The 27,450-nt window shown below is 48.7% G+C and overlaps 2 protein-coding genes across 3 annotated transcripts in view; one reads left to right on the forward strand and one right to left on the reverse strand.

Moving 5' to 3' along the window:
* Window positions 1–212: 212 nt before the first annotated feature.
* Clu (clusterin) lies at window positions 213–13,320 on the forward strand. Of its 2 annotated transcripts, none has more exons than XM_028758779.1 (9): window positions 213–426; window positions 3,405–3,524; window positions 4,979–5,127; window positions 6,518–6,688; window positions 7,239–7,650; window positions 8,546–8,650; window positions 11,576–11,805; window positions 12,622–12,797; window positions 13,078–13,320. In XM_028758779.1, the coding sequence occupies exons 2-9, from the start codon at window positions 3,431–3,433 to the stop codon at window positions 13,085–13,087; spliced, it is 1,347 nt and encodes a 448-aa protein (XP_028614612.1). In that variant the 5' UTR covers window positions 213–426; window positions 3,405–3,430; the 3' UTR covers window positions 13,088–13,320. The 2 variants fall into 2 exon arrangements, with proteins under 2 accessions (XP_028614612.1, XP_028614613.1); XM_028758780.1 differs by lacking the exon at window positions 213–426 and adding an exon at window positions 1,481–1,608.
* Window positions 13,321–18,677: 5,357 nt separating this feature from the next.
* The window catches only part of LOC114613474 (L-gulonolactone oxidase), a 20,578-nt gene continuing 11,805 nt past the window's right edge, over window positions 18,678–27,450 (reverse strand). The window contains exons 7-12 of the mRNA XM_028758791.1: window positions 26,316–26,423; window positions 25,586–25,662; window positions 22,170–22,319; window positions 21,765–21,929; window positions 19,955–20,045; window positions 18,678–19,570 (exon numbers count right to left, since the gene is read on the reverse strand). Coding sequence (XP_028614624.1) covers window positions 19,442–19,570; window positions 19,955–20,045; window positions 21,765–21,929; window positions 22,170–22,319; window positions 25,586–25,662; window positions 26,316–26,423 — 720 coding nt within the window. The 3' untranslated portion in view covers window positions 18,678–19,441. The remainder of the gene's footprint in view (window positions 19,571–19,954; window positions 20,046–21,764; window positions 21,930–22,169; window positions 22,320–25,585; window positions 25,663–26,315; window positions 26,424–27,450) is intronic.

Raw genomic sequence — 27,450 nt, forward strand, 5'->3', positions numbered from 1 at the left:
GCAATAGGGTGGGCATCGGGTGGTGGAATCCTGAGCCTGTTTCGGACTAGGAGTCGGCCAGAGTAGTGTATGCATTCCTTTTCTCCTAAGGCTCTTCTGGTAGGGCCTGGCAGTGAGGGAATAGGGAATAGAGCAGCCACCCAAACTACTAGGGTCCCTCCGGCAACCAGCGCGGTCATTTGTGATGCCCATGCGCCCCCTGGTGCCCCCCTCTGGGTGCTGCACCTTCCCCCTCGCCCCCCCACCTCTAGGCTTCCAGAAAGCTCCTGGTGCATTCCCCAGCATTCTCTGGGCCTGAGTCACGCAGGTTTGCAGCCAGCCCCAAAGGGGGGGTGTACTTGAGCAGAGCGCTATAAATAGGGCGCTTCCCCGGTGCTCACCACCCGCGTCACCAGGAGGAGCGCACTGGAGCCAAGCCGCAGACCGGTGAGACAGCTGCACCTTTCCTGCACCAGCGCCGAAGCCACACCGGCAGGGATGGGAGGGCAAGCGTAGCTGCCAGGTGGAGAGCTGGCGCTGCCGTGGGGAAGTGGGAGGTGGCTAGAGCCCCATCACTAGGTAGCCGAACACGGGGTCGCGTGTACACGCTGGCTCAGACTCGGTAGTCCCCATGTTCTTTATTTAGCCCGGATCACAATTTTAAAGCTGTTCAAAGCCACATGCAAAGATCTTCCTTTTGCAAAAATGGGGGAAACTGAGGCTTTAAGCCCGCAGTGAGGTGCGGGAGGTGCAGGGGCGCTAGTGGCTGAGCGCAGCGAGTAGGTGCGGATCTCTGTAGTGGCTGTTGTCTTAGCGGCATGAGTCACTGCATTTGGACCTCCCTTCCAGCTCCTGGGACAGCGCATAATAAATAAGATGTTGTGCCGCAGACATCCAGACCTGCTTTACTGAGCTGAATGCATGCATTTAATTCTTTAGAGAAATGCTCCACCAGGCCCCAGACGTCTGATCTCACAGGATCATTTTATAGACGGTAATCTGAGGTCTGGAGACCATTAGAGGTTCAGCCTCCAAACGTTTCGTTATATGAATGAGAAACTGAAGCCCTTTGGCTTTCCGGAATTTCTGGACTCCGTTTTAAAAAACGGTGCTGGTGCTGTTTTTAAAGGAAGAAGTTAAGAATTCAAGAGTTCTCTAACAGGAAGCTTATGAGAGTACAATTTAGTGCCCGACCTTGTGAGAAAACAAACTGCAAATGGTAGTCAATGGAATATTAGGCAGCAGCAAATGTGTGACTTTAAAAAAAATATTTGGAAACAGGATCTGTGAAGGGATGGTTTATAAAAATGCATTGAAAAAAAATGGAGAAAATGCGGCACAATGGAAGAGACTGTGTTTTCCAACCAGATAAGGAGGTCCTTGGCCCTGGAGGGGCTGATGCACCCAGGGTAGTTGGCAGCCAAGCAGTAGGCCAGCCTCCAAATGATGACAGGAAGTGAGTCAGTGTAGAGGGAAGGCAGCAGGCTGAGTGGCATTGTCCTGGGTCCAACAGCACCACAGCACCTGGAAGCTTGGGAGACAGCAGATTCTGACCCGGAGTCGGTATTCCCAGCAGACCTCGGGGGAGTCTGTTCTTAGATTTACGGAATAGAGGATCGCTTCTTTAAGGTCTGTATCAGGTCCGTTTTATAGATAAAGTAACCGAGGCTGGGAGCTTTATGACTTTTGTTGTCAAGGAAGGAATATTAAAATGAGGTTTTGAAGAGCTGTGTTCTTCCCCAGGGATGACCACTGGCTTGCAGTGTGTCTTGGGAAGCCCAACAGGTGTCTAGGCAGTGACATTCTCATAGAAGTGTGGAGGCTGGGTGAAGGGCGACCCTCCCTTTCTTATTTGGGAACTTGGTGGCTCTCCAGGCCCCAGGCTCCCTGCAGCTCATTTCCAGTAGCTTCTCCTCCCATTCATGGTCTTCCTTGGCTGCTCTGGTGCCTCTTCTGGGCACAATACTGTCCTCGGATCAGAAGCCATTTCCAAGGCTGTTAAATGGCTTTTCCAAAAATGGTCACACTTGAGGCTACTCTTACTTACAGATATTGCTGTGGCTTTGTCTCTGATGTGGTAAAGAGTCTGTCCCTGCCTGGGGCAATTCAGGCCTCAGTGAGCACCTGGGAGGTCTATGAGATCAGGGCCTTCCTCGTGGATCATGAACCAGGCTGGCCCAGCCAGCCAGCCACCCATCCCTGGGAAAGTGCCTGTCTCTTCTCCCACACCACTCCTCTGCTCTGTGTGCATAATTACGCCTCAGCAGAGGCCTTGCCTATTAATGATCTGCCTAGTGAGCTGATGGGCCTGCCTAGCTGAGAGCAGTTTTTAAGAGTGAGCCATTCCAGGAAGAGAGATCGCGCCCCTTTCCCTGTTCCTGTGGCTATAGGAAGTTGGTGAGCCCAGATAAGCCATTCTGGGCAGGGTTGGAGATGCAAGGGGTGTGTGTGTGTGTGTGTGTGTGTGTGTGTGTATGTGTGTGTGTGTGTGTGTGTTTATGCAACCAATCCAGCTTCTGGGAAAGGATTCATTGTGTAATACTGGGGCTTCGTCCTGTGTCCCCTGGCTCAGGGCAGCCAGCCCAGTGGTGGCAGGGACACCTTGGCAGAGCATGCTAGTTCAGGCTTAGAGGGAACAGGCATGTGAAAGGGATTTGCTGGAACCAATGGGCTTGTCCTCCTGAAGGGGCTTTCCTGGGGGCTCACTGCTAATCTCCAGCTTTGTTCTTCTCTTTTCTAGCTCTGCCTTCTCTGAAATCCTAAATTCCTTTCCTTGCCATTTTGCTTTTACCCCACCCCCTTTCCCAATCCATACTCAGCCTGGCACAAGCCTCGCCCAGAGATGGTGAGATGGATTGAATTTCCTGTGCTGATGGAAGGGTGTGCATATTACCACGGACTCCTGAAAGGCACACTAAGATAGCCTTGGGAGGCCGAGGGCTTCCCTGAGGGGAGCCCAGGGCTGTGCTGTGAGTGGGGGGTGCAATCCCATGGAAGGGGTAGGCAAGGGATGCTTGCATGGTTCAGGAGAGGCATCTTTAGTATTTGGCATGTTAAATAGGGTTTGGAGACAAAGATGTCTGGACACAGGAAACTCATCTGCCCTGCCTCGAGCACTTATGGGAAGAAAGGGACTCAGCTTAGAGCTCGGGCTCTACAACTCCAGATTGCCTGGTCCTCTGTGCAGTCGAACCGCGGTTCTTCTCGGGGCCTTGCTGCCTCCAATGTCTTTTGAAGGCATCAATTTAATCTTGTTTTTGTTCCCACGTTCTTCATAAGTAAACTGCAGTAATGCCAGATGAGGAGACAGATGAGGGCCACATGTTCCAATCCCACCCCACCTCCCCTCTCAGGGAGCTCTAGCAGGGTGCAGAAAACCTATAAGCTGCCCAGTGGTTACCATGACATTCTGCTGTTCTTTCCAGGACTCCAGACTCTGAGGAAGCACGCCATGAAGACTCTCCTGCTGTGCGTGGGACTGCTGCTGACCTGGGACAATGGCATGGTCCTGGGAGAGCAGGAGGTCTCTGACAATGAGCTCCAAGGTAAGTAGGCTAAGCTGCTCTCCCTCTGGTGGATGTTGTAGTGCCTGGGCAAGGCCACCCCAAGTGCTGAGGGCTGTTTTCATTCTGTACCCTGGGTCTGTCCAAGCCCTCTGTTTTCTCTAAGTTCTAGTTCCCACCTTGGTGTTTTTGTGGTCAGGTGCCTTCTAGACACTGGCCTCTGTCTCAAGCCCCTCTGTTGACTGCCTGTCATTCATTTGTTCCCTCCTGGTCCCCTCACCTGGCTCTCTTACACTTCTTTCAAAACTGTGCCCAGACTCTTAGAAACTTTGTCCATCTCCCCTTTGTGTGACATCCAGAGTTCTTACCAATGTGTCTCCAAACTGATCCCCCTGGGAACCCGGTTCCACCAGTTTCCTTCTCTGGAAAAGGGCAGTGCAATTCAACATGAAGTAGTCACCTGAGAGCACCCTCTCCCTTTCCCCCATCTTCCACGGCTTTTCTGGAAACCTGCCTTTCCTCCCTCCTCTCCTAACCTCTTGCTCATAGCTGACCAGTTCTGTGAGGGTCTTCATTAAAAATAGTGTTATCTGATTCTCTGATATAGATACCACGGTGAGATGATTGCCGTTGTCAAGCTATTAGCTGTCCGTCACCTCAACTTACCGTTGGGTTCAGACACTTAAAATATATTTTCTCAGCACACTTCAAGGGTAAAACACATTGTCAACTACAAGCTCTGCTGGGAGCATTGACCTATAGGCTTAGTCATGCTGCTGCATCATTGAAACGCTTGCCCTTAGCTCAACACCCCCCCTCCCCTTCTCTTTGGATGTGTTCGGCAGTGACATCAGGTAGAACACAGTGGAGGTGTGGGAAAGGACACTTAACACAGGATAAGTAAGTGGTAGCAACGTGACATGATGTGTCATTGCCTTTATCACCCAGGACTGTGTCTTGGTTACGGTCTCCATGGTGTTTCCTGTCTCCATGGTGTCTGATGCCATTTCATTCATCTTCCGGTCACTGGCACCTGACACAGTGCATTGTAGCAAAGAAGTGCCAAGCCTGGGTTAACCTGAACTTCACAAAGATTGTATCCAAAAGGGCACTTTTATTATATTTTGATGCTTAGGAGGTTAACTATCTTTTTCTTTCTTTTCTTTCTTTCTTTTTTTTTTGAAATATCATCTGTGGTTGTTAGCTCCTTGGGGTGGCATGGTGGGGTCAGTCATAATATGGCTGCCCCTGTCTGTACCACTCCTATGTTTCTGAGCTGTGATGTGGAGTCTACCACGAGCCCTTTGATGAGACATAGAGGCAGGACAGAGGCCATAAGGACTACCATAGGCTTGGGGTGGTAGTGAGGGTATCTCAGCTTGACAGCCACCAACACTACCATCAGAGCATGGCTTTCTCACTGTCCCCTGGCTCCCAGGCTATTTCTCCAGCCATTTCTCCCCTCTCAACTCACTGTGCCTTCCTCTCTCTCACAGAACTGTCCACTCAAGGGAGTAGGTATATTAATAAGGAGATTCAGAACGCCGTCCAGGGAGTGAAACACATAAAGACCCTCATAGAAAAAACCAACGCAGAGCACAAGTCACTACTCAACAGTATAGAGGAAGCCAAGAAGAAGAAAAAGGTAGGGCCAAGCCTTGACTGAGCCCTGGCTCTCCCTGCTGGAGAGGAGGAGGGGACACGGTGGGCAGGCGCCTTGCTGGGTTGCCATGGTGTCCTAGTGCAGTCCTTGCAGGGCTTCACTAACGCTGGGCTGGTAATCTCAGGGCAAGCATACTCGCTTGTGGGAGCCTCAGGCTGAGGTCTTGGATCTTGTTTCCTTGCAACTCTGGCCCAGGGCCTGAAGCCCAGATTCATTTCAATAGGTCTTTCTAACCCTTGCTGTGGGTAGTGCATGGTGCAGGACTCAGGATGGGGTCATGGCAGTACCCAGCCACTTCCCACTCTTCTCTTCTGTATTCAAAATGACTTTTCACATGAATGTGCTTATTGCAATGTTTTAAAATCAATGTAAAAATCTTTGTAATCTATCCTTAGCCAGCCATTCATCCCTGCTCAGCTACGGGGGACAAGGAGCAGTTTTCAAAGCCCTTAGTAGAAGTTGAGGTTGTGAATAGTACCAGGCCCTCTAGAGACTGTGCTTCATCCTACTTGTGTGTCCCTACCTATGATAATGCTTAGTTTATAAGTTATAGACAGTAAGGTATGAACAGCCACAATAAAATAGAACAATTATAATGTTACACCATAGAGAAGGTTATGCAGATGTGATTTCTCCCACTCAAAATATCTCAATATTTCACCTCAGCCTCCACAATACTATTTTTAGACTGTGGTTGATCATGGGTAGCTAAGAACTGATAATGGGGGACTGCCCTGTTACCATTTGTTTAACTTGTCTTCTACATTTGAATATCTGTGTTGACTCTGGTACACCCGCCACACTCGCATGCACACACACACACACACACACAGACACACACAGACACACACAGACACACACACGAACTTATACACAGATCCATCCACTTTTTTTATTTTCCATATCGGTATGTAGATGCACATATTTGCTGTAAACTAATATCTCTTCAGGCAGAGAATTTAAATTTTTTATTTTGGCGATCCCCAGAGCCAATGACTGGGTCAGGGGCATGGTAATGAGTTTGATGGTTGATTTGACTTCTGATTGGATGCTTTGATTTGCATGTCAGGAGCCACAGTTCTAACAGAAAGATAAGACTGGCTTCTTTGGGGAGATGAGAAGAGATAGAGAGGCGGTGTAAGGGAGAGGTGGGGCCTGAGGAAGAGAAGGTCAGAGCAGCAGATTAGAGTGGACAGGGAAAACTTAGAGAATAGCAGGGCCTTGAGGGATGAGAGGCTCCTGAGGGCGTGGCGGGGATGGCACAACAGAAGGGCTAAAGCAAAGCCGTGGGCGACAGGGACACCATGTACACAGATCGGGGAGACTGGCTGAGTCTCTGTGTGGTTCACCTGGCCTTGTCCTCTCCCTGAAGGATGCCCTAGATGAGACCAGGGATTCTGAAATGAAGCTGAAGGCATTCCCAGAAGTGTGTAACGAGACCATGATGGCCCTCTGGGAAGAGTGCAAGCCCTGCCTGAAGCAGACCTGCATGAAGTTCTATGCACGTGTCTGCAGGAGTGGCTCGGGGCTGGTTGGCCGCCAGGTGAGGAGACACGTCCATGGCCTGGGTTCTAGGTGGGGAATGTGGAGAATCCATGAAATAGGCACCATTCCATATGCTGGGTACAGTTGATTAGCATTGCTTGACTGCATGCCTTTCTAGTGTCATGGTCGATTGGTGATGTCTGACACGAGTACAGTTGTAACTAATCACCACAGATATACGTGGAAGGTACCATCTCTTACAAGACCTTTAACCGGCTGGGTAAAATGGCCTCATGGTATGGCAGAATCCCGTGCTTGTATAGGGAAAGGGAATTAAGAATATTTAGTATATACGTGTGAGCTTCACTTGGATGGGACTCAGTAAAATTCACTGTTTCCTGAAGGCTGAGCAGCTAAGTGGGAGTGGCTGTCCTCAATGGCCAAAGATGAGACTCTTGAGCCTCTGAGTTTCGCAGTGAGAGGTGGATGGAGGGGCTGACAGGGTATCCAGGAGGCAGAACAATGGGAATGTGGGCCAGCTGCTGCATGGTCACAGGGGTATGCAGGCTGGAGTGCACAGTGCCTTACTGTACTTCTCTGGGTCCCAGCTCGAGGAGTTTCTGAACCAGAGCTCACCCTTCTACTTCTGGATGAACGGCGACCGCATCGACTCCCTCCTGGAGAGTGACCGGCAGCAGAGCCAGGCCCTAGACGCCATGCAGGACAGCTTCGCCCGGGCGTCTGGCATCATAGATACGCTTTTCCAGGACCGCTTCTTCAGCCACGAGCCCCAGGACACCCACCATTTCTCCCCCATCGGCTTCCCACACAAGAGGCCTCATTTCTTATATCCCAAGTCCCGCCTGGTCCGGAGCCTCGTGCCTTTCTCCCACTATGGGCCTCTGGGCTTCCACAACATGTTCCAGCCTTTCCTTGACATGATACAGCAGGCTCAACAGGCCATGGATGTCCAGCTCCATAGCCCAGCCTTCCAGTTCCCGCATGTGGATTTCTTAAGAGGTCAGAAAGCAATTATTGTCTTTCCAAGAAGGAACAGGAATCTCCGAGATGTTTAGGTTCTTCCAGGACATGTGCTGATTTTAAGTTCCTAGCAGCCCTTAAGGCTGATATTTTCTCCATTTGCAGGGTAAAGGAGCTAAGATAGGGGACATGGAATGCAGATGGCAAACCAGGCTGGTTCAGTTAGCACTTGTAGAGATTGGAGTCTGTGTTCTTTACAACCAACTCAGGTTGTAATCCAGCTGGGCTTCCTATAGGACCCCGGCTTTTCTTTCTTGGGAATTTGTGTGGTGTGGGAAACCTGCCCTTCCAGGCAATGAGTCTGAAATCATCTTAAAGAAGATGTTCATGGCTGTGACCTTAGCATGTAATGCCTGTAAGGATCAAATGTAATGTGGACACAAGAAACCACTGTCTGAAGAGTGATATTCTTCATTAGTGCTTTGTGTCTTAACGCCATGTCCTACACGGTATGATTTGCATTAGAAACATAAGAAGGCCTGGCACTCAGTACAGAGCTCTTGTAGCTCTGTTATCTAAGGATGGTTTATGTTGTCAGGACATACTCATGCTTTCTGGGGCTTGATGGCCAGTTAGGGAGTACCACCAGCCAAGGAGAATGAAGAACAGCCATGATGCCAGAAGGTACACGGCTGAGGGGATGTGGCAGGAGAGATCTCCTCAGATGGAGATGATGGGAAGTTAGGCAGTACCTGCTGAGAGCTGTGGGAATATCCTCAGGGAGCCACAGGGAAATCCCATGTCTACACGCAAACAGCTAAGCTGCATCTTGCCCTGATCATGGCACTGAGCAGAGGTGTGGAAGACTCTGTTGGGTGTCCTTCCAATGTGCCACATGCCTCATCCTGCCCTGCTTTCTCCCTCATGTCTCCAGAAGGTGAAGATGACCGCACAGTGTGCAAGGAGATCCGCCACAACTCTACGGGCTGCCTGAAGATGAAGGGCCAGTGTGAGAAGTGCCAAGAGATCTTGTCTGTGGGTGAGTCCGGGACCCAGTCTATAATCTGGCACTCTGGTCATCTGACTGTGGGTCAGCAGTGACTCCCTGGGACTGTCCTTCTTCAGAGACTAGCTCTTTGCCTGTGAGCTGTAGTCCTCGGGAGACTCCTCACCCTGGTGCACGGCCTACTACTCTCAGATCTAGAGCTTCATTATTTGGGAGCTGGGGTAGAACCCAGTGCCTCATGCATGCTAGTTGAGTGCTCTACCATCAAGCCACACCAGTTTTACTTAGAATCAAATTCAGGTGCAGATTGTTCTCAAATAGATAGGTGTATCTAAAGCGCCCACCACCTCCCTGGTGGCTCATGGCAAACCTTCAGTCCATGGTGGGTATCTCCATGGAATTTGACTGTAGCCACCAGCAATCCACAGCTTATTCCCCTGGCTACTGTGTTCGACAGTGCCAAGTACAGTAGACCCTGATTTTTAACTTCAGATTATGAAATCTTTGACAACAAACATTTTGTTTAACAAGTGCTCGCCACATGCTGGCCACTGTTGCAAACACATCACAGGTGCTTGTTCACAGAATGATCTTGTGAGCTGAGTACAGTCCATCTCAGAGAACGGCTAAGTGACTTATCTAAGATTACATGACACGAGGCATCTCACTTAGGCTGTGCTCATGAACAGCACGCTGAGATTTCTCCCTAGGGACTCTGAGCTATGTCCTTGTGACTGTAGTCCTTGGTATCCTGGCCACATTCTTTTTGATTAATTAGTCCCTCAAATAAGGAACTATTTTCCTTCATCAGTTCCCCAGGCAGTCTGGGTATGCTGGCACATCCCTATAATCCCAGCATTTGAGAGGCTGAGGTAGGAGGGTGATGAATCCGAGGCCAGTCTTGGCTACATCGTTAGGTTCTGTCTCATTGAAAACAAAGCAAAATATAACAAAACCAAAACTGTTCCCCACAGATTTGTCAGGTCTGGCTAGCAATCAGATGGCCCTGCTTTCAGTCCGGTCTTTACAGTGGCTCACAGAACACAGTACTCCCTGCTCAGATCACAAGGAGTTAATTGTACTCTTTGCTGTTCTGTAGTCATATGTGTAGTTGGCCGGGACAGACCTTCAGAGTCTGGTTAAATATTCCCAGCCTCACTCCTGCAATGTTAGGAGCCCAAGGGAAAAAAAAAACACCAGAGCTTTCAAAAGTTATAGCGTGAAATGAGAGACAAATACGTGTCCACACCTACAGGTTCTCCCCCAGGAAACTGACAGGATAGTTGAATGGCGGGTGCCTGAGCACAAAGGAGCCAGTCACCTTATAGACTGGATCTCTTACATCAGACTTAGACTTAGCGATCCTCTCAACAGTCTCTGTTTTCGTCACCCATTAGCTCTTATTCACGATGCTTACAATGATATGGACAGGCTCCACAGAGACCTCTCCCCTGGGACATCTTGATCCAGCCTTGTGGGGAGGCTCCACAGGGACCTCTTGCCTGGGACATCTTGACTCAACCCTGTGGGTGGACATAAACATGGCTAAGTATTTAACAGCATTTTGGCTTCTACCTGCCATGTGTCAAGAGCAATCCTCCCTCCATTGTGATGATCGGAAATATCTTCAGAACGTCTGGAATGTCCCCTGGTGGGTAGTGTGGTCACAGGTTGAGAACCATTGCTCTACACTGTCCTACCCTCCAGGACTTTTCCTCATTTGGGCTAAGAGTAGTAGTGCTCAGGTTAGTCCTTGAAGATCTCTTCTCACCTGTGCTTCGTGTCTCTAATCCTGTGTCTTGCCCCATGCAACATTTTATCTTATTTTAGCAGGAATGATTGCAGCTGCCACGTAGGGCCCAGAAGGCATCTCTCTTGTCTTGCTTAGTTTTGATATAGCCTCTCCTAGATGTTTTAAAGATAATAGAGAGGATAATAGGAGAGGGGTTAAAAACTGGTTTTCAGAAAACATGAACACTTTGTAGGACCCAGAAGCCTGATATCTGCAGTGTACTCATGGTCCAGAAGGGAGGATACCAGTTTTCCTGTTTTCTGCAGGAGCCTTCCTGGCCAGCTGTGGGTGGACAAGGGCAGGCAAGGACCGACCCTCAGGCACCAAACACCTGTGTTTTGTAGCCTTGGGACCTGGCTGTCTCTTCTACAGCTTGCGTTCTGGGAAAACAGTCTTTCCAAATCTCTCAAACATGTTTTAAAAAAAATAAGCTTAGAGAATATTCTAGAACCATGGTCTCAGGGGAGGAAGAGCTCAGGTTGAGGAGTTGAAGATGTGGGTTCAATCTGGATTCCACAGATTTCTTCCCCTATAGATCTGAGCAAGTTTCTTACTTCTGAAAACCTGTTTCATTACTGGCTAATCAGGAGTGTTGATGCTTAAATCAAACTAAGCATACCATACCTGGAGAGAAAGGACAGCCGGAGCAACTGATGTGTGTCTGGCACATAGTAGGTCCACCTGTGCCACACAGTAGGTGCATCTAAGTAACTAATGTTCCTCTTCTCTGTGGAGTGGCCAGTGCAACAGTAGGAGGAAGCCTCCTATTTGGAAATGAGTCCTGGGAGGAGCTAAGGGAGCAAGAGTGACTCTAGGTCGGAAAACATGGAGTAGTCAGCATTGGTGCTCCCCAGAGCATGGTCAGCAGCATTGTGACAGGTCACTGAGATTGGTCATGTCTACCACCCAAAGAGGATTTAGCTACGCTGCTCTGACACGGGCACCATTGTATCCCAAAGCATGAAGGGCGCAGCGCCCTGATTTCCATGGCGGGGGGTGGGGGGGGGAACTGTTTTGTGAGAACTGTAAGAACTGGTTTGTAGACCTCCATTTAAGAGTTCCTCTGCTTCAGATTTTAGCTGCTGGAGCTGGTTCCCAAGAGCATTTTCACCCCCCTCAACATCCCTTTCATGCTTCTGCCTTCTGTTTCCTTCTTCTCTGGACAGACTGTTCAACCAACAATCCTGCCCAGGCTAACCTGCGCCAGGAGCTGAACGACTCCCTCCAGGTGGCTGAGATGCTGATCCAGCGGTACGATGAGCTGCTTCATTCCCTCCAGTCCAAGATGCTCAACACCTCATCCCTGCTGGAGCAGCTGAATGACCAGTTCAACTGGGTGTCCCAGCTGGCTAACCTCACACAGGGCGAAGACCAGTACTACCTTCGGGTCTCCACAGTGAGTTGTGTCCCAGGCATTTGATGAGGCTAAGGCCCATGTGTGATCCAGAGGGGATGTGTGTCTCTTAGACGTGTGGTGGGGCAAAGGCACCACACAAGATCACCTACGATTTACACCAGCAGGGACTAGGAAAACCGTATGCACGGTATAGCATTGAAATGCCTTCACCCCTTCAGGTCAAATATCCAGGTCTCATTTCCAGGATGAGGGAAGACAGAGGTTCTGTAGCTTGCTAAGAACGAGGAACTTTGGGCAGTTTCTCTGGGTCAGCCTGTCAGCCTGGCTGTAAAGCTACTTTCTGCCCAGGGCCATGCTGAGTGCCACATGAATTGGTTCACTGTTAGCCAGTGAGAACGGCTTCCTTTAGTGTGTGGAGCCCCCACTCCCCACCTTCTTTTGACCATAGACTGTCTAACATTTGTACAAAGCAAACACTGGGTCTAGGTGTCATGGTAAATTCTTTTAAGCCAACACTGAAGAAACTGAGGCAGGAAAGTAGAGAACTTGAGCCCAGGCTGGACTATATAGTGAAGGCCTCTCTCAAACAAAGCGAAACAAGAAAATAAGACAAGAAAACATTTAAAAATTATTTCTAGTTTCTGGAGTGCCTACTTGGCTAGTCATTTTCAAATAACATTTATCCCTTCAAATCGAGATAGTTTTGCTTGGAATTCTCTAGACATCTTGAATAGTGACACATAACCTGAAGATCCATATTTGGTTGAAGGAGCAAAGAGAAGCGCCATATCTTTTGATAAAGAAGGGCACACTCTGTAGACATCGTGTAGAGACACCTCTCCTGTCTTCTTCTAGGTGACAACCCATTCTTCTGACTCAGAGGTCCCTTCTCGTGTCACTGAGGTAGTGGTGAAGCTGTTTGACTCTGACCCCATCACCGTGGTGTTACCAGAAGAAGTCTCTAAGGACAACCCTAAGTTTATGGACACAGTGGCAGAGAAAGCACTACAGGAGTACCGCAGGAAAAGCCGGTAAGCAGGCAACCTTTCTGTGACCCGAGGCGCTGATAAACAAGTCTTTCCGAGACCCTGGAGGGCTGGAAAGTCCTCAGGAGTCCAAACAAGGAGCAGAATATGCATTCTAGGCGCAGGGCCTATCCCTGAGGCCAGAGCCCATGGGTAAGCTAGGAAAACCCCGGGGATTTTATTTTCTTTGCTCTGGGAAATGTTTTTCCTTAGTGGATGTGGATACTGGTGGCTGCTTCTTGGGGGATATTGATTTTCTTCTCCACTCTTCTCTTTTTTTTTTAAGCGCGGAATGAGGCAGAAGCATCGGCTTTCCTATATGTGGGAGTCTCAAGGAGGAATCTCCCAGCTCCCCGAGGCTGCTGCAGACCCCTAGAGAACTCCACATGTATCCAGGCGAGTAGGCCTCCACCCCAGCAGCCTCTCCTTCCTCTGGACTCTGTACTCTAATGCCTACACTTGCTGCTCTCGGGAAGAACTGCTTCCCCCACGCAACTAATCCAATAAAGCCACCCCGCGATATGTGTCCCTTGGGTCTGTTTTCGTATTTGAGTCCCCTGTAGGCCGCACACCTTCGGTTGGTATGGAGAGGAAACAAGGAAATAGCCGGGTCAGCTGCTAAAGAGCTTGCCATACAAACATGAGTTTGGTAAAGTCAGGCATGGTGGCACCCTCTGGTCACGTCTGCACTGTCAGAACAGAGGAAAGAGGGTGCCTGGAGCTTGCTGGTGTTCGGTGAGCCTCAGGTCCCAATGAGAGACCTTGTCTCAGAAAACATGGGTAGAAAGAGACCAAAGAATGACACAAGGTCACACATGTAAAAGAAATCTTTAAATTAACATCTGAGACTGTATAGGAGTCTTCATACACTGTAGAGTACTCATAACCGTGACAGCTCGGGGAACCTCCGGCTTTGGGAGAGAGATATGTTCCAATAAGCCACCAAGGCAAATTCCTGAAGCCAGAGGCTTTTCCTTCCCATTACAACATTGTCCACGAGTTCTGGCAAAGTGGGGCAGTCTCCCAGAGAATGCACTGAAATCGAGGCAAAGAAAGAAAACATGGGTGTTTTAATGTGTAACTGAAAATCCCCTGTGGAAACTGGTCAGCAGGAAGCCAAATACAGAGGCAGTTTTCTTTTTATTTGTAAGAACTTGGAAACCTGGGGCACCTTCTGGACCATGACGTCTCTCATCACTGTCCCTCCATAAAGTCTTTACCTCGTTATTGTTTGTTTATCTCTCTGCTCGTGTGATTTTTAGTTCATTCATCCACCGCTCAATCTGAAGTTAGGTTATCTGTAGTACCAGGTGCTGCCAGCAGATGACGCTGACCAGCCACAGTCTACATCTCTATTGAGCCCATCTAGTGTGTTACCTGCAGGAGTTGGGAGAAGCCATTGTGAACGACACTGTAGAAATGACAGGGGCCATGTATTTGCTAGTCCTGAAGCTAGTAAATAGCAGATTCGGAAACCCAAGGAATTCACTGTGGCCTTACAGCTGCCAAGGCTTCTAGCTCAGTGTCCTCTCCAGACCCAGTCTTGCCAGGCATTTTCTAGAAGAGCTTGGTCAATTGAATATGCACAAGGAAAATGAAGAGACTCAGTGTTAGGACCTCTGTGTTACCGAGCCTGTCAGTGAGATAACAAAGGATACGCTGTGACGAGCAAGCTCACACGGTTCAGAATGAACTGTTTGCCTTTGCGCTGTTTCCAGTTTCACCTGATACCAGTATTCCTGTTGTGTTCCTCACTGGCTACGACATTACTCCATGATGACCTTGCCCAGGCTCGGTGACCCTCCCTGACCCAAATGGAAGTAGATGAGGATTCATCTAGGCTTGGAATGGAGCTACTATAGGTTGGGGTACCATGATCCGACTGCCCTCTCTATGACTATGTTATAAGTTGGCACCAGGCACCCTCTGTGACCCTATCTTTGCCTCTAGTCTCTCTGGGTGTCCTAGGGCACGTCACAGGTTGGGGTGACTGAAGGACCACTTTTCCCAGCTCATGTTGACAAGGTGCCATGACAACTTTGCCAATGACATCGGATGTGTAAGGCCACAACGACCAACAGGAACTAAAGATAGAAGGAGTTAGTTCTTTGAAACCTGAAGGCCTCCAACATAACATGCTACTGCCTTTCTCTGGCTATGTAAAGATATCTTGTCACTATTAAACATATGATAAGAACTTGAAACCAACAACACACATGGGTGGCTCCTTTTTGAAAAATTCTGAAGATGCCTGGGCTTTTCTTAATCTCTGTAAGGCCTTGTCTCACAGAGAAGACATCAAGGCAAAGCTGACGTTATCAGCTTCTGGCGACCTCTGTTCCCCATTGCCTGGTGATGTCATGTCTCTTTGGGGATTCCCATTCCAAGACCCCCTTGGCCCATGTGGTTAGGCTCTTTGGATTATATTTCTGGCTTCCAGTCTCCCATTCTTATGATAGAGTCTATCTCAGGCAAAACCACAGGCCTTACAGGGACCAGAGGACCTCCCTTGTAAATCTGAAGCCAGCCATAGTGTGCAGAGTCCAGTGTCTGTTCCTTTCTCTAAGACATTCGAGGTCAGTGTTTGGCTTGGGCCATGGCAGGCACACACATTTTCTCCCTTGTACAGCTTGTCCCCCTCCTGGGGACAGCTTGAGGCCCAGTCCAGAGATCTGCAAGAGACTACCGTGGAATGACTAGCTCGGTTCCTTCCCCTGAGCTCTGTGTTCCTTCCTTCTGTTGGTGAGTTTCAGTGACTTTCGCCAGTCACCTCTACTAGTCTGCCTTTCTGGCAGGTCACATACAATGTCTTAGTTAAGGCTCCCAGGTGGCAGTTTACCATTCTCTAGTTTTGGTTGCTTCCTGTTGCTTTGACAAAAAGACCCCCAATAAAAGCAACTGAAGGGAGAAAGCTTACCCTGGCTGGTAGTTCCAGACACAGTCCAGAGAGCTTCATCTCCTAATAGTTCCACAACCTCCCCCAAACATCTTCACCACCTGGAGACCAAATGGTCAGGCATGTGAGCCTGTGGGGACATGCACAACTGGGCCGCCCATCAGGTGGTCTGGTCAACTTGTCTAAGTTTGTCCTATCCTGAGCCAGAGACTCCAGGGCACAAGGACCATTTGTCTTTAGCTTCTAAGTGTCCCCTGTATTCAGGTTTGGCAAGAACCTCAGAGTGAGGAGCAGCATGCCACGGGAGCTTCAGAGCTCTCCTGGCCCCTCTTTTTCTCGTCTGCATGCCTGAAGAGTATAGGGAGCACCAGGTGTCTGGGGAGAAGTGAAGTCACCTCTCACCCAAATTCAGCTTGGGGAGCTGATGCTGTTCTATGATTCTAGTTACCCTCCCTCCCTGCTCCACCCAAGACATAGCACACACTGGGCCTCATCTGTTAACTCGATTTTAAATTCTTGCATGCTCTAATGATTTCTGCCCACTTTATTAGAGTCCAGGCTTGGCAGACAGGCACATACCTCAGTACCCATGAGTCCCCACAGACAGAGAGGAGGCTAGTGTTTGCCATCGGGAACAGAAGAGCTAGTTCATCATTACTTCAGGTTCCGCTGATAGGGAGGCTACTGCCAAGATGGAGCTCAGCCAATGGGAACTCGGGACAGACGAAACAGGAGAAAAAAATGGAAGGAGGGGGAGATGGAGGAGCCCAATGTAGGGGCTCAGCACACATCACTCGGGGTCAAAAGGGTAGTGCCATGAGAGTTTTCAAGACAGTGTTGTTCAGTTGTCATGACACCAGCTCAAAGAAAGAATAAATCACATTCATCAGAAGCCAAAACTCCTAAGGGCACACGAGTGTTCTGGCAATCAGAATGTGTATTTCCAGAACACTGGGTTGGCCAAGCAATCCAGGAATTGAAGAATTAAGAGACTTGGAGGTTTCAGATCTGTTGTTGGACCAAGTCCTTTCCTGTCTATATGTCTTCAACAGAATGCTCACTCAGTGCGTGGAGTTTAAGAATTGAAATGTAAACTATCTAAAGTATGCAGTGTAAAAGGAGCTCCTGTCTCCAGCAGCGGGAGATGCTCTCCCCAGGCTGCTGCTCCCACTGCAGCCTTCTGCTGCAAAAATACCGTTTGTAGGACGAGTCAGTGTGAAGTAAAGTTGGAGTTTGGTAAACACAGAAGGAAAGTTTGGGACTTGTTAAGAAGCGAGGGGGGATTGGGACATTTGGGATGCCAATAAATACAATAATTAATTAAAAAGAAGACAGTCCATGCTTGTTTAAGGACAGGGATAGAAAGACACGGAGCCAAGGAAAGGACATTTGAGGAAGTGAGGGCTTTTCAAGAGTGGAGTCACTGGGATTTTGGATAATCCCCTTTATTGAGCAAACTTAATGGAATGGGGGTTGTGAGTTAAAACAGGTGGGAGGTTCCATGTGTGGATTTTTCCAGAATAGGGTTCACCTCTATTTGTCCTCTTATGGGGCTTTCCAGATGTGTTATGGCATCAGATGGATAAAGGGAAAGACAATCTTACAAGCCCAGAGGTGGCAAGCTGCCATTCTAGCAAACCAAGGACAGTCAGGAGGCATGCGGCTCAGCCATGCTGGTCCCAGCTGGGTTTGGGTAGCCGTGTTCTTCACTGACTGAGTGATAACAATGTCTTGATATCAGACAGTTCTGTGCTTTTTTTCTTTAAGCAACAAGTAGCTGGCCTTTCTCCCTGTGCTTAGGCAGCCTGTCTCATCCTTCCTTACTTTGGTTGAAGAGTTTAAAGCACCTTTAGTAGCTTGCTTTGAGATATTGACAAGGTTCTTTACATCCCTGAGCCTCAGTTTCTTCTGTGGAAGGTCAGGGGTGGAGTGATTTAGACCTGGAGATTTCCAATGCCTTGGGGTTTAGTTTTCTATTATTTTCCCCCACAAAAGAGTTATTTTTACTTGTGTGCTTGTATGTGTGCCTATGGGTTTGTGCACATAAGTGCCGACACTCAGAGTCTGGAAGAGAGCTAGAGCCCCAGTGGTTGTAAGCCTTCTGATCCTGTGCTGGGAATCAAACAAAGGTCTTCTACAAGAGCCATGCGTGCTCTTACACTCTGAGCCCTCTCCCCAGCTTCACATTTACTCTTGTTAGCGGGACCAATCCATTTCAGAGTGCCCAGAGAAAGGCAACCAATGAATACACCTATAGCAAGGGATTCAATGTTGGGCACAGGTACCTGTGATTTCACAAGTCCCAGAATGCAAGGCAGCCCAAAGGCTGCAAACTCTGGCTGGACTTAGTGTGGACTCTTGAGGCCCTAAAGCTTCTCTCAGTGGGGATGTCTAAACTTTTGGCTTGTCAATGTGGCATTGTTATCCACAAGAGTTCACACACGAGAAACAGGCTATTGAGTTAAAAAAAAACTGATTTAAAAAGTCATCATATTTTAAGTAAGCTTCTATATTTAACTGTTTGTTATTGTTGGTACTATTAGTTATGTGTCATTGTAGCTTCATCTGCCCTTCCCTAATGTGCAATAATATTGATCCTTGATCATTCATTCCCTAAGATGCAATGACATTGACATTGAACATTTTTTTTTGTTTTGTTTTGGTTTGGTTTTTCGAGACAGGACAGGGTTTCTCTGTGTAGCCCTGGCTGTCCTGGAACTCACTCTGTAGATCAGGCTGGCCTCGAACTCAGAAATCCGCCTGCCTCTGCCTCCCAAGTTCTGGGATTAAAGGCGTGCGCCACCACTGCCTGGCCCTTGAACATGTTTTTATGTGTTCATTGGCCTTGTGTATCTTCTGTAGAGAAATATCTATCCAAGTCCTTTGCCCCTTTGCTGATCTGGTAATGCTGTTGGTAAGTACATTATGCATTTTAACTCTCTATGAGATAAAGAATTAGAATATGAATTTCTCAAGGGCAGGCAGAAAAATATCTTCAGGGTCTTTTAATTCTTACAAAGTACCTGGAACATCTTGGTTCTCCAAGGAACACTCCAGAAAGGCCACAAATCAAACTGAAATCATATTTATGAAGAGGAAGATGAGAACAATACCCAGGGAAAGCCAGGGGCACAGTGAGATCCCACTCCAGAGAATTGTCTCCAAGGTGAAGGGAGAGAAACAGAGGGATTGACAACTGGTTAAGAAGATGAGGCAGGTTCCACTCTAAACACCCCCTGAAAGAGACACTGTGAGGGTTAGGGCATGGCAGTCAGAAAGCCGGGGAACCCATCTGGAAGATAGCTTGCCTCTCTGGGCATCTGAAAGACCTTTAAGGATAAAAGAAAGCAGGGCATGCTCCATGCCACCTCTGTACCAAAACTCTTGCCAATGAAGCCCTTCTGAAGAGGGATAGAGAATTGCAGGCCCCAGGGATCTCTCTATACTTGGTGAACCAGCAGAACCTAGGAAAGACCAAATCCTTAGACTGGACCAATATGATGCATCAGGGGGCCCCTTTCTCCTGAGATGATTGTAGTTTATGTGTGGCTCATGGAAATGCAAAGAGGAATTTGAGTGAGAGGTCACTTCTTGTCGGGCGTTATGAAGATGATGGAGAAGGCAGAAAGGCTCCGCCCGGAGTGGGCTCTGAGGTCAGGAGAGGTTAGCTCCCACTGTGCTTGTGAGACACTTCTCTGCCCCCCAAAAGCAGCGGAAGTGTGAGGGGTCATGGCGGCTTGCTTCCACTCCTGCTTTAGTAGAAGACCTTTTCCAGGTACGAATTCAAGAACATTCCAGTGGGGTCCAGCTTCTCACGGATGCCACAGAACTTTCGAAAGGCAGGATACATTTTCTCAAAGTCCTTCCTGGTGCAATTGTGAGCCTGTGGAAGCAATCAGAAGCAGCGGGCTTTGTCCTCACAGAGCTAAGGCAAGGGGAGGGGGGGGGCTGCAGACCTGCACCCAGAATCCCTGAGCCTGCACTGACACTGTCCAGCCTCCTTCACACAATAAGACCCCAGAACAAAAAGAAAGGGGTCTGGAAAGTAATAATAAAGTGAAAGAAGTTTCTAGGAAGATTTTCAAGGGGTCTGGGCTTCAGGAGCCAGAGCTCAGGAGAGACATATTCCAGTGCCCTTTGCCTAGCTGGTTAAGAAGTTGGGAGGATTCCTCAGAGTAACAGGAAGGAGGGTGCCCTCTTGTGGACAAAAAGCATACAGCGGTTGCCCCATGGCTATGGGTGTAGGGGGAAGTGTCTGAATGTTTACCTTTGCCCAGTGGGGCCTGCCTCCAAACTTCTTCATGATGGTCTCATAGGCCAGCCAGTAGTCCAGCCGAGGCACATCCTTTCCATAGGGCCTAGAGTAGAGAAGAAGAAGGTGGTTATCCACCTCTGTCCCATGATGTGCTATTATTGTCTCCTCTCCCTGACCCGCCTCTAATCTGGCAGGTGACTGGAGATTAGGCTGACTCTCCCTGCAGAACAGCACAGCCAGGACAGATGCCTGCTCACTGCACATCCCCAAGGGATTCCCCAAGATTTTGTCCCCTCTTGTATTCATCAGTTGGTACTTTACATTACTGTGAGTTTAATCTTGGCCAACGACTGACCCCTAGGGTATTGGAACTGAAAAATTCCACTTGCCCAGGTCATTGCTTTACACAGGTTAGCCACAATAGTATACCACAGATACAATGTATTGTACAGGCATGCAGCCTAGGAAGAGCAGGGGTGTGCAAAAGGGTGTATGTACCATTAAGATCTGTACAGGGTAATGATCATTGTGATAAAATTGCTAATAGTGCGTTTGGAAGAATAATTCCCCATTGCAAGCAACTAGTGACTGTCACATAATACATACCCACACACTGTTCATGTACACAGTATTCATATAATATAAATATAATGCACAAATTCTCAATATAATACTTATACACAATACTTATATACAACACATACAATAGTCACACATCTATGCATGATATACATGCATAATGTGCATGAAATTTGTGCAGCACCCACATATACTAGTCACATACAATCCTCACATGTATCACACAAGTATAGCACTTTGGCCAGTGCCTTGAAATCCCCAGATGACTTCATTCATGTCTAGAAAGCAAGGCTATGTATCCTAATGAAGGTCTCCAGTCAGTCTCTTGTCCAGCTACTCAGCCCCATAGTGACTGATCTCCAAAGCTGATGTCAGTGCGAACACTTCAAACATGTTCCAATGCATCCCACGGCATCTCTCAACTCTGCGTCTCCGTTGGAGGATCGAGAAGCTGAGACATGCAAACAACTGACACACAATCCTCACCACAGCCACATCCTCTACGAAGGAGATGCCTGGCCTTTCAGTAAGTCTTTCAGAAAAATGTTTGTGGCTCTTTGAGGCCCCCTAAAAACTGAATTCAGCTGTCTCTGGCTTTGCAAGGATTTGGGGCCTTACACACGGAGGAGGAATACCCTAGAAGGATCAAGGTGGCCACTTATTTTTTCAAAGCCAGAGAAGGCCTGTGTCTCGTGGAGGCATAAAGTGAGACTGGAGGTGGGGTGGGTGGTAGATGAGGGATACATCTTAGCAAGAACCCAGAAAAGACTAACTCCTTCAGGTGCCTCCTGCAGGCTGAAAAAAGAGAAAAGAAGGCCAGCCACGGGCTGACAAGTACATCTACACAGGCAGGGACCCAACACCAGGCATCCACCTCTCTTCTGTTGAACTTAAACTAGCCTCAGAACCCATCCCAATGTACACGGCTTCCAGGCCAGCAGAGATCGTGCTGGGTCGGGCACCTGAGCGAGAACATACTGCTCCTTCCGTTATATAATCCTCATAAATATTCCTCATTAGTATCAATTCACTATTGATGCTAGGATATAGTGATGTAGCATAGCCTATAGGTGGTATGTGTCACAAGACTCCAGGAGGGAACATTCTAAGAACTCAAAGGAGTGAGACGCCGTCTCCAGCTAAGGTCAGTGTAATAGAGAAGGTGGCCTCGGAAAATGGCACTGGAAGACTGGGAAGGAGCGGAATCCCCTTACACCCGACCCTGCCTGCAGAGTGCTTTCACCTGTACATAATGATGTTCATGTAGCAGCTGTCCCTCTGGAAGCAGGGGCTCAGCAGGATCTCGTCACCTCGGGTGAAGCGCACCTCCACGGGGTAGTGGGCTACCACCTTGGGGTGGGCCTCCAGCATGGCCTTTAGCTCCAGCAGGGCCTCTTTGGTCTTCTCCCTGTCCCCAGTCCAGGAGAGACTTCAGAGTAAGACAGGACTACCCCAATCCTCCTCCATGGCTTTATATAGGGCTCCCAGCCTCATGGGACCCGAGCCTGGGATGCTTATGGCATCAGGGACTCCCAGCTCTAGAGGAACCCAGTTTTTCGTGGTAGCTGTGGGGGAGTGCACTATCTGGGACAGGTCTTACCTGGGGATGGCCCTCCCTGGGGATGACCCTCCCTGGGGATGCCCCTACCTGGGGATGGCCCAGTCTTGGACGTGCTGCTTGAAGCGACACTCGTAGGTGAAGATCTTGTGGCTGAGGTTGCTGTTCTCCTTCTTGCAGTTGAATAGCAGCCAGAAGAAGAAGCGGTTGATCCAGCCCACGAGGCACGGCAGGTAGGTGCTGCAGGTGACAGAGCAGAGGGGTTAGGGGGCCCAGCATTTACCGTGTCAGCTGTGTGCAGACATGGAGTGAGTTCTTTTCAAACCAGGCCCTCACTCCTCACTCCTTGTCTCCAAGCGGTCTTGTTGTATCCAGGCTGGGTCAGTATGGTGTTGGTCCAGGTAGGAACAGTGTCCTCCCTCCCCAACCCCCTGCTTTATCTCACCTTTCACCTACCAACAGCCCTTAAGACTCTGCACAGTGTCTTGTCACTTCACAGCACACAGTAATGATTGTTCATGTCTCAAGGCCTTGATGACTAGCTAAGGTAAGGGTGAGTTGAATTTTAATTTCAGCAGATGCCTTCCAGGTTTAGCTACATAAAGAATGTGCCATTCACTCTCCTTCCCTGATGGTTTGCATATGCTCGGTCCAGGGAGTGGCACTATTAGAAGGTTTGGCTCTGTTCAAGTGGGTGTGGCCTTGTTGGAGTAGGTGTGTCACTGTGGGTATGGGTTTTTACACCCTCTTCCTAGCTGCCTGGAAGCCGCCAGTCTTCCACTAGCAGCCTTCAAATGAAGATGTAGAACACTCAGCTCCTCCTGCACCATGCCTGCTTGGATGCTGCCACATTCCCTCCTTGATGATAATGGACTGAATCTCTGAACGTGTACACCAACCCCAATTAAATGTCCTTTATAAGACTTGCCTTGGTCATGGTGTCTGTTCACAGCTGTAAAACCCTAACTAAGATACCTTCTACACCCTGGGAGCCTGATTGAGCCAAGAGTAAGCAGCTAAAAGAGGCCAGTGTCCTGGGAGAGGGTCTTGGGCTACACTCTTGTCCCTAGAAACAATGCTGGGAGCTCCCTGGAGAACTATAGAGCTCAGTGTTTCTTGAGCCAAGACACAGCTGCCTCTTAGCTTTTGGCTCTAAAAAGTTCACCATGCCATTGTTTTTAAAATCTACACACACGCACACGCACACGCACGCATGCACACACGCACGCATGCACGCACGCACGCAAGTGCACGCGAACGCGAACACACACGAACACACACACATATACATAGAAACATGCACAGACATACATGTACGCACATTTGTGCATACACATAGACACACATGGAAATTTGTAGACACATAAACATGCAGACATTCATATACATACATGCACACACACAAGTAGTCACAGGATCCTTTTTCTTTATGAAAACCCTAATTGTTCATTGTGGACATTCTGCAAAGCCAAGAACACAATTAGCATTGCCCCAGGGTGGTGCAGGATGCCCCCAACATCTGTCCCACTTGCCTGGAAGGGACAAAGTCATGTGCTATGTATCCAACTAGTATTCCTATGTGTCCTCTGTGGCTGGGCCTCCATGCATCACAGTTGGGTCTGTCTTGAGGCCCCAGAGCTGAGGCTCTCCCACTGTGACACTTCACTGAAAGCTCAAGGACCTGGAGAGGCTGGGGAACAATCTCAATCGGTAAAGGACACAAAGCTGTGCCTTTTGGGAACCTTGGTTGCAGGAATGAACAGCATCAGCAAGGGTAGCCTCAGAGGGACTAAATTTGAGTCCCAAAATTTAGTGTGGAGACCATGACAGAGATACACATGTATATATATGTATGTATTCAGTTCCCCCGAAAGTCTGGGGCTTTGGATCCTGGACCAAGTCAGTCACCAGGAAAAGAAAACCTCAGGGTCCTCCTCAGCTGACCCAGCTCTTAACATCTCCCATTGAAGGCTCACAGAAATAAGGCTCCATCTTCATGGTGGCTGCCTTGGCCTGGTTAAAGCACAGAGGCGGGGATGGTAGCGAGAGGCTGAGCAGAGAAGAACCAGTGGAAGGTTCACTTAAAGGTGAACTGCATGGCACAAAAGTTATGTCTTAGAGAAAGTCTCATTTGCCATTGGTCAGAAGTAACAGAGTGGTTTTTATCTTTTAGAGAGGTAAGCTTGACTGCTGGGTGGAGGGTGGGGGGTGAGGAGTGGGGGATGGGATGGGGGTGGAGGGTGGAGGGCTGTGGACAGAACTGGCTGCAGTCAGGATGAGAGGATGGTGCCAGTATGTGATAGGAAAGATGAGAAATGGATACAGATGAGGATAGTCCAGTGGTCAGGCTGGACCTGACTTAACCAGCACCAACCAGCACTCTACCACGTCCCACCTGGGCCTCAGGCAGAGCTCCTCCCACCCCCCACCCCCATAGGAGACTTGGATTGTCAAGAGTCTCCAGAGGGAGAGGTGTGTGAAAAGCAAGGGGCAATAGCCTGCCTTACACACTATCCTCCATCTGATGGTTGGGTGAAGGGCTTGAATCATTTCAGCATGTCCTGAGACAGAAGCTATCACTACCCTCTCTCTTCAGACAAGGAAACTGAGGCATGGAGAGGCTACAAAGCTTGCCAGAGAGCAAATGCACACACACACATGCACACACATGCACACACATGCACACACATGCACACACATGCACACACACACACATACACACGCACACACACACAGGCTTAGTCTTTAGTAGGTGGTACTTGACTACCTTTATCAGCAGGTTGACACACTGTCAGTGATGTCATAGTTGTGTGGACTATCAGGGGGTATGGCTTGGTTGGAGGAATTAGGTCACTGGTGGTGCATCTCTGAATGTCTCCTTCCTGCTGTGAGTTAACCAGTTCCTCACCACTATGAGCAGCAGAGGCATCAATGACCGTGGACTGGAACCTCTGAACTCATGAGCCAAAATACCCCTTTCTCCCTTTAAAATGACTTTCTCATGTGTTTTGTCACAGTATCACAAAAACTGACTAACATTAGAGTCTATCCAGCCACCCACCAAACCAGTCATCCACCAAACACCCACCCACCAAACCACTCATCCACCAAACACCCATCCACCAAACCACCAATCCACCAAATCATCCATCTACCAAACCACCCATCCACCAAACCACCAATCCACCAAACACCTATTCACTTTCCTACCTCTATTCCTGACTCACGTGGACTCACCCATACCTACGCACACATTCCCCTTGCCTCTCCCAGTCCACTGGCTCACAGCCCCTGGGCTGCCTTATTAAAAATACTCCGTTGAATCCTTCCAATGATTTTCCTTGCTCTTAGGATGAACCCCAAGTTCTTCAGGTGATTCCGTTATGTAGTCAGGGATAGACCCAGGAGACAGAGCCAATTTGCAAGTGTAAAGGCAGGACTCTTCTGATGGCCTGCATCCTCCATAGCACACAGAAGAAGGGACAGAGGTCCCATGGCATTCCTACCTGGTCCAGAGCAAGAATTCCAGTAGGTAGAACCCAATGGCATAGTCCCAAAACCAGTTAGATGAAGAAGAAGGGGCCTGGGAGGGATAACGTATTATGAGTTAGATACCAGGGGCTCAACTGCCTTCTACTTGTTTATGATAATATCTGATTCTAATCACGTCTCAGGAGTGACTTCACGTTAGAGGAGGAGGGAGAAAAGTGAGATGACCCACCTACCAGGACAATTTCAAAGTCTTATTTCTTCACAGTGGAGCCAATTTCCACCACGTGGGTCCCAGGAGCTGACCTTAGGTCATCAAGCTTGGCAGTACATCCCTTTCCCTGGTGAGCTACCTTTCTGGCCTGTATTTATTTTTCACAAGACAAAGATGCCATCTGTCCTTTCTTCTGAGATTCTATGGTCTAGATGTCCATCAGCCTCCCTTCACAAATCCTACACAGTCATTCTACAGGAGTTGTTCTCAACCTTCCCAATGCTGCAACCCTTTAATACAGTTCCTCATGTCGTAGTCACCCAACCATAAAATGATGTCTGTTGCTACCTCATAACTGTAATCGTGTGAACAATTCCATTTCCCTGGCCACCAGGAAAACAAATGTCAACTGTCCTGGGATGGGGAGTGTAGGCAGGAAGCTATGGATGCAGGGAGGATGGAACATGTGTCCTAGTGACCGGCAGCCCCCTGCTCCAGCATGCTGGGCAAGGTTGAGCCTGCACTGCAGCTACCTTGTTGGTGTGGTCTTGATAGATGATGCTGACGTTTTCACTGTGAGGAAACCAGAGGAAGCGGAAGTACTCAGACTTTTTCAGGTGGCTGTCCAGGTTGTCGAGGACCTGGCACAAGAGGAAAGGGAAGTAGAAGAGATAATCTTGACCATCAACTTAATTTGACTTAGAAACAAGGGTTAGTGAAGCCCACCTGGGTGGGTCTTCGGACATGTCTCCAGAGCTGATTACATCATGAGGGCTCTGACCCAGTCATCGAGCCAATCTCTTGATGGACTCATAGTGTGAAGGCATTGTGAGAAGAGATAGTAGGTCAAAGGTAGAGCACAGTTGGAGGAAGCAGATAACTTGCCCTGGCCCCTCCCTGTACATCCTTCCCCCTGCTTCCTGCTCTCTACTCTGTTCTCCCATGATTGGCAGAATGTTCTGGAACTGTGAGCTCAAAGAAACCCTTTCTCTGTTAGATGCTCCTCTCACACACTGGTGACAGTCATGCAAAAGAAACTACTAGTCCAGGGAGAGGCTGTTCATCACAGGAAGATGTCAGGAAAGCCTGGAAGTCAAGGCTTTGCTGTGCCTTGGCTTATTTCCGATAGGAGAAAATATTTAAGTTGCCTTGATATTATCCAATAGCACGGTCTAGGTCTTAAAACATGCTGGCTGTTAGAATCACTCACATATGTACTGACTTCCTCAAGTAGCTCAGAGGAGACGAGCAACATCTTATCCTGGCTTAAAGAATTGTGAGTGGTGTGGATGAACTGGGGCCAATGCCAGCAGCAAGTGGGATTGTTACAAAGATCAAATGAGATAATATGACCAGAAAGTACTTAAAATGGTACCAGGCACAAGGGAGTTACTTGTTCCAAGTGCTGAGTCTAGTACGGCTGCTTTATGTTGATTGCCGTCATCTTCATCAGCAGCATCTTCTTCATCATCTTCTTTAACTTCATTATCATCTTCACCATCATTGTCTTCATCACCATCATCATCACAGTCATCCCCATCACCAGCTTCATCTCCGTCGTCGGCATCATCATCTTTGTCTTGACCATTTCCATCAATATCATCCTCATGTTCGTTACTATCATCTCTTATCTCTGACACACAGTGGGTCCTAACACCACTCACATCT

The sequence above is a fragment of the Grammomys surdaster genome, unplaced genomic scaffold, assembly GCF_004785775.1.
Source record: "Grammomys surdaster isolate TR1022 unplaced genomic scaffold, NIH_TR_1.0 126219, whole genome shotgun sequence".
Taxonomy (NCBI): Eukaryota; Metazoa; Chordata; class Mammalia; order Rodentia; family Muridae; genus Grammomys; species Grammomys surdaster.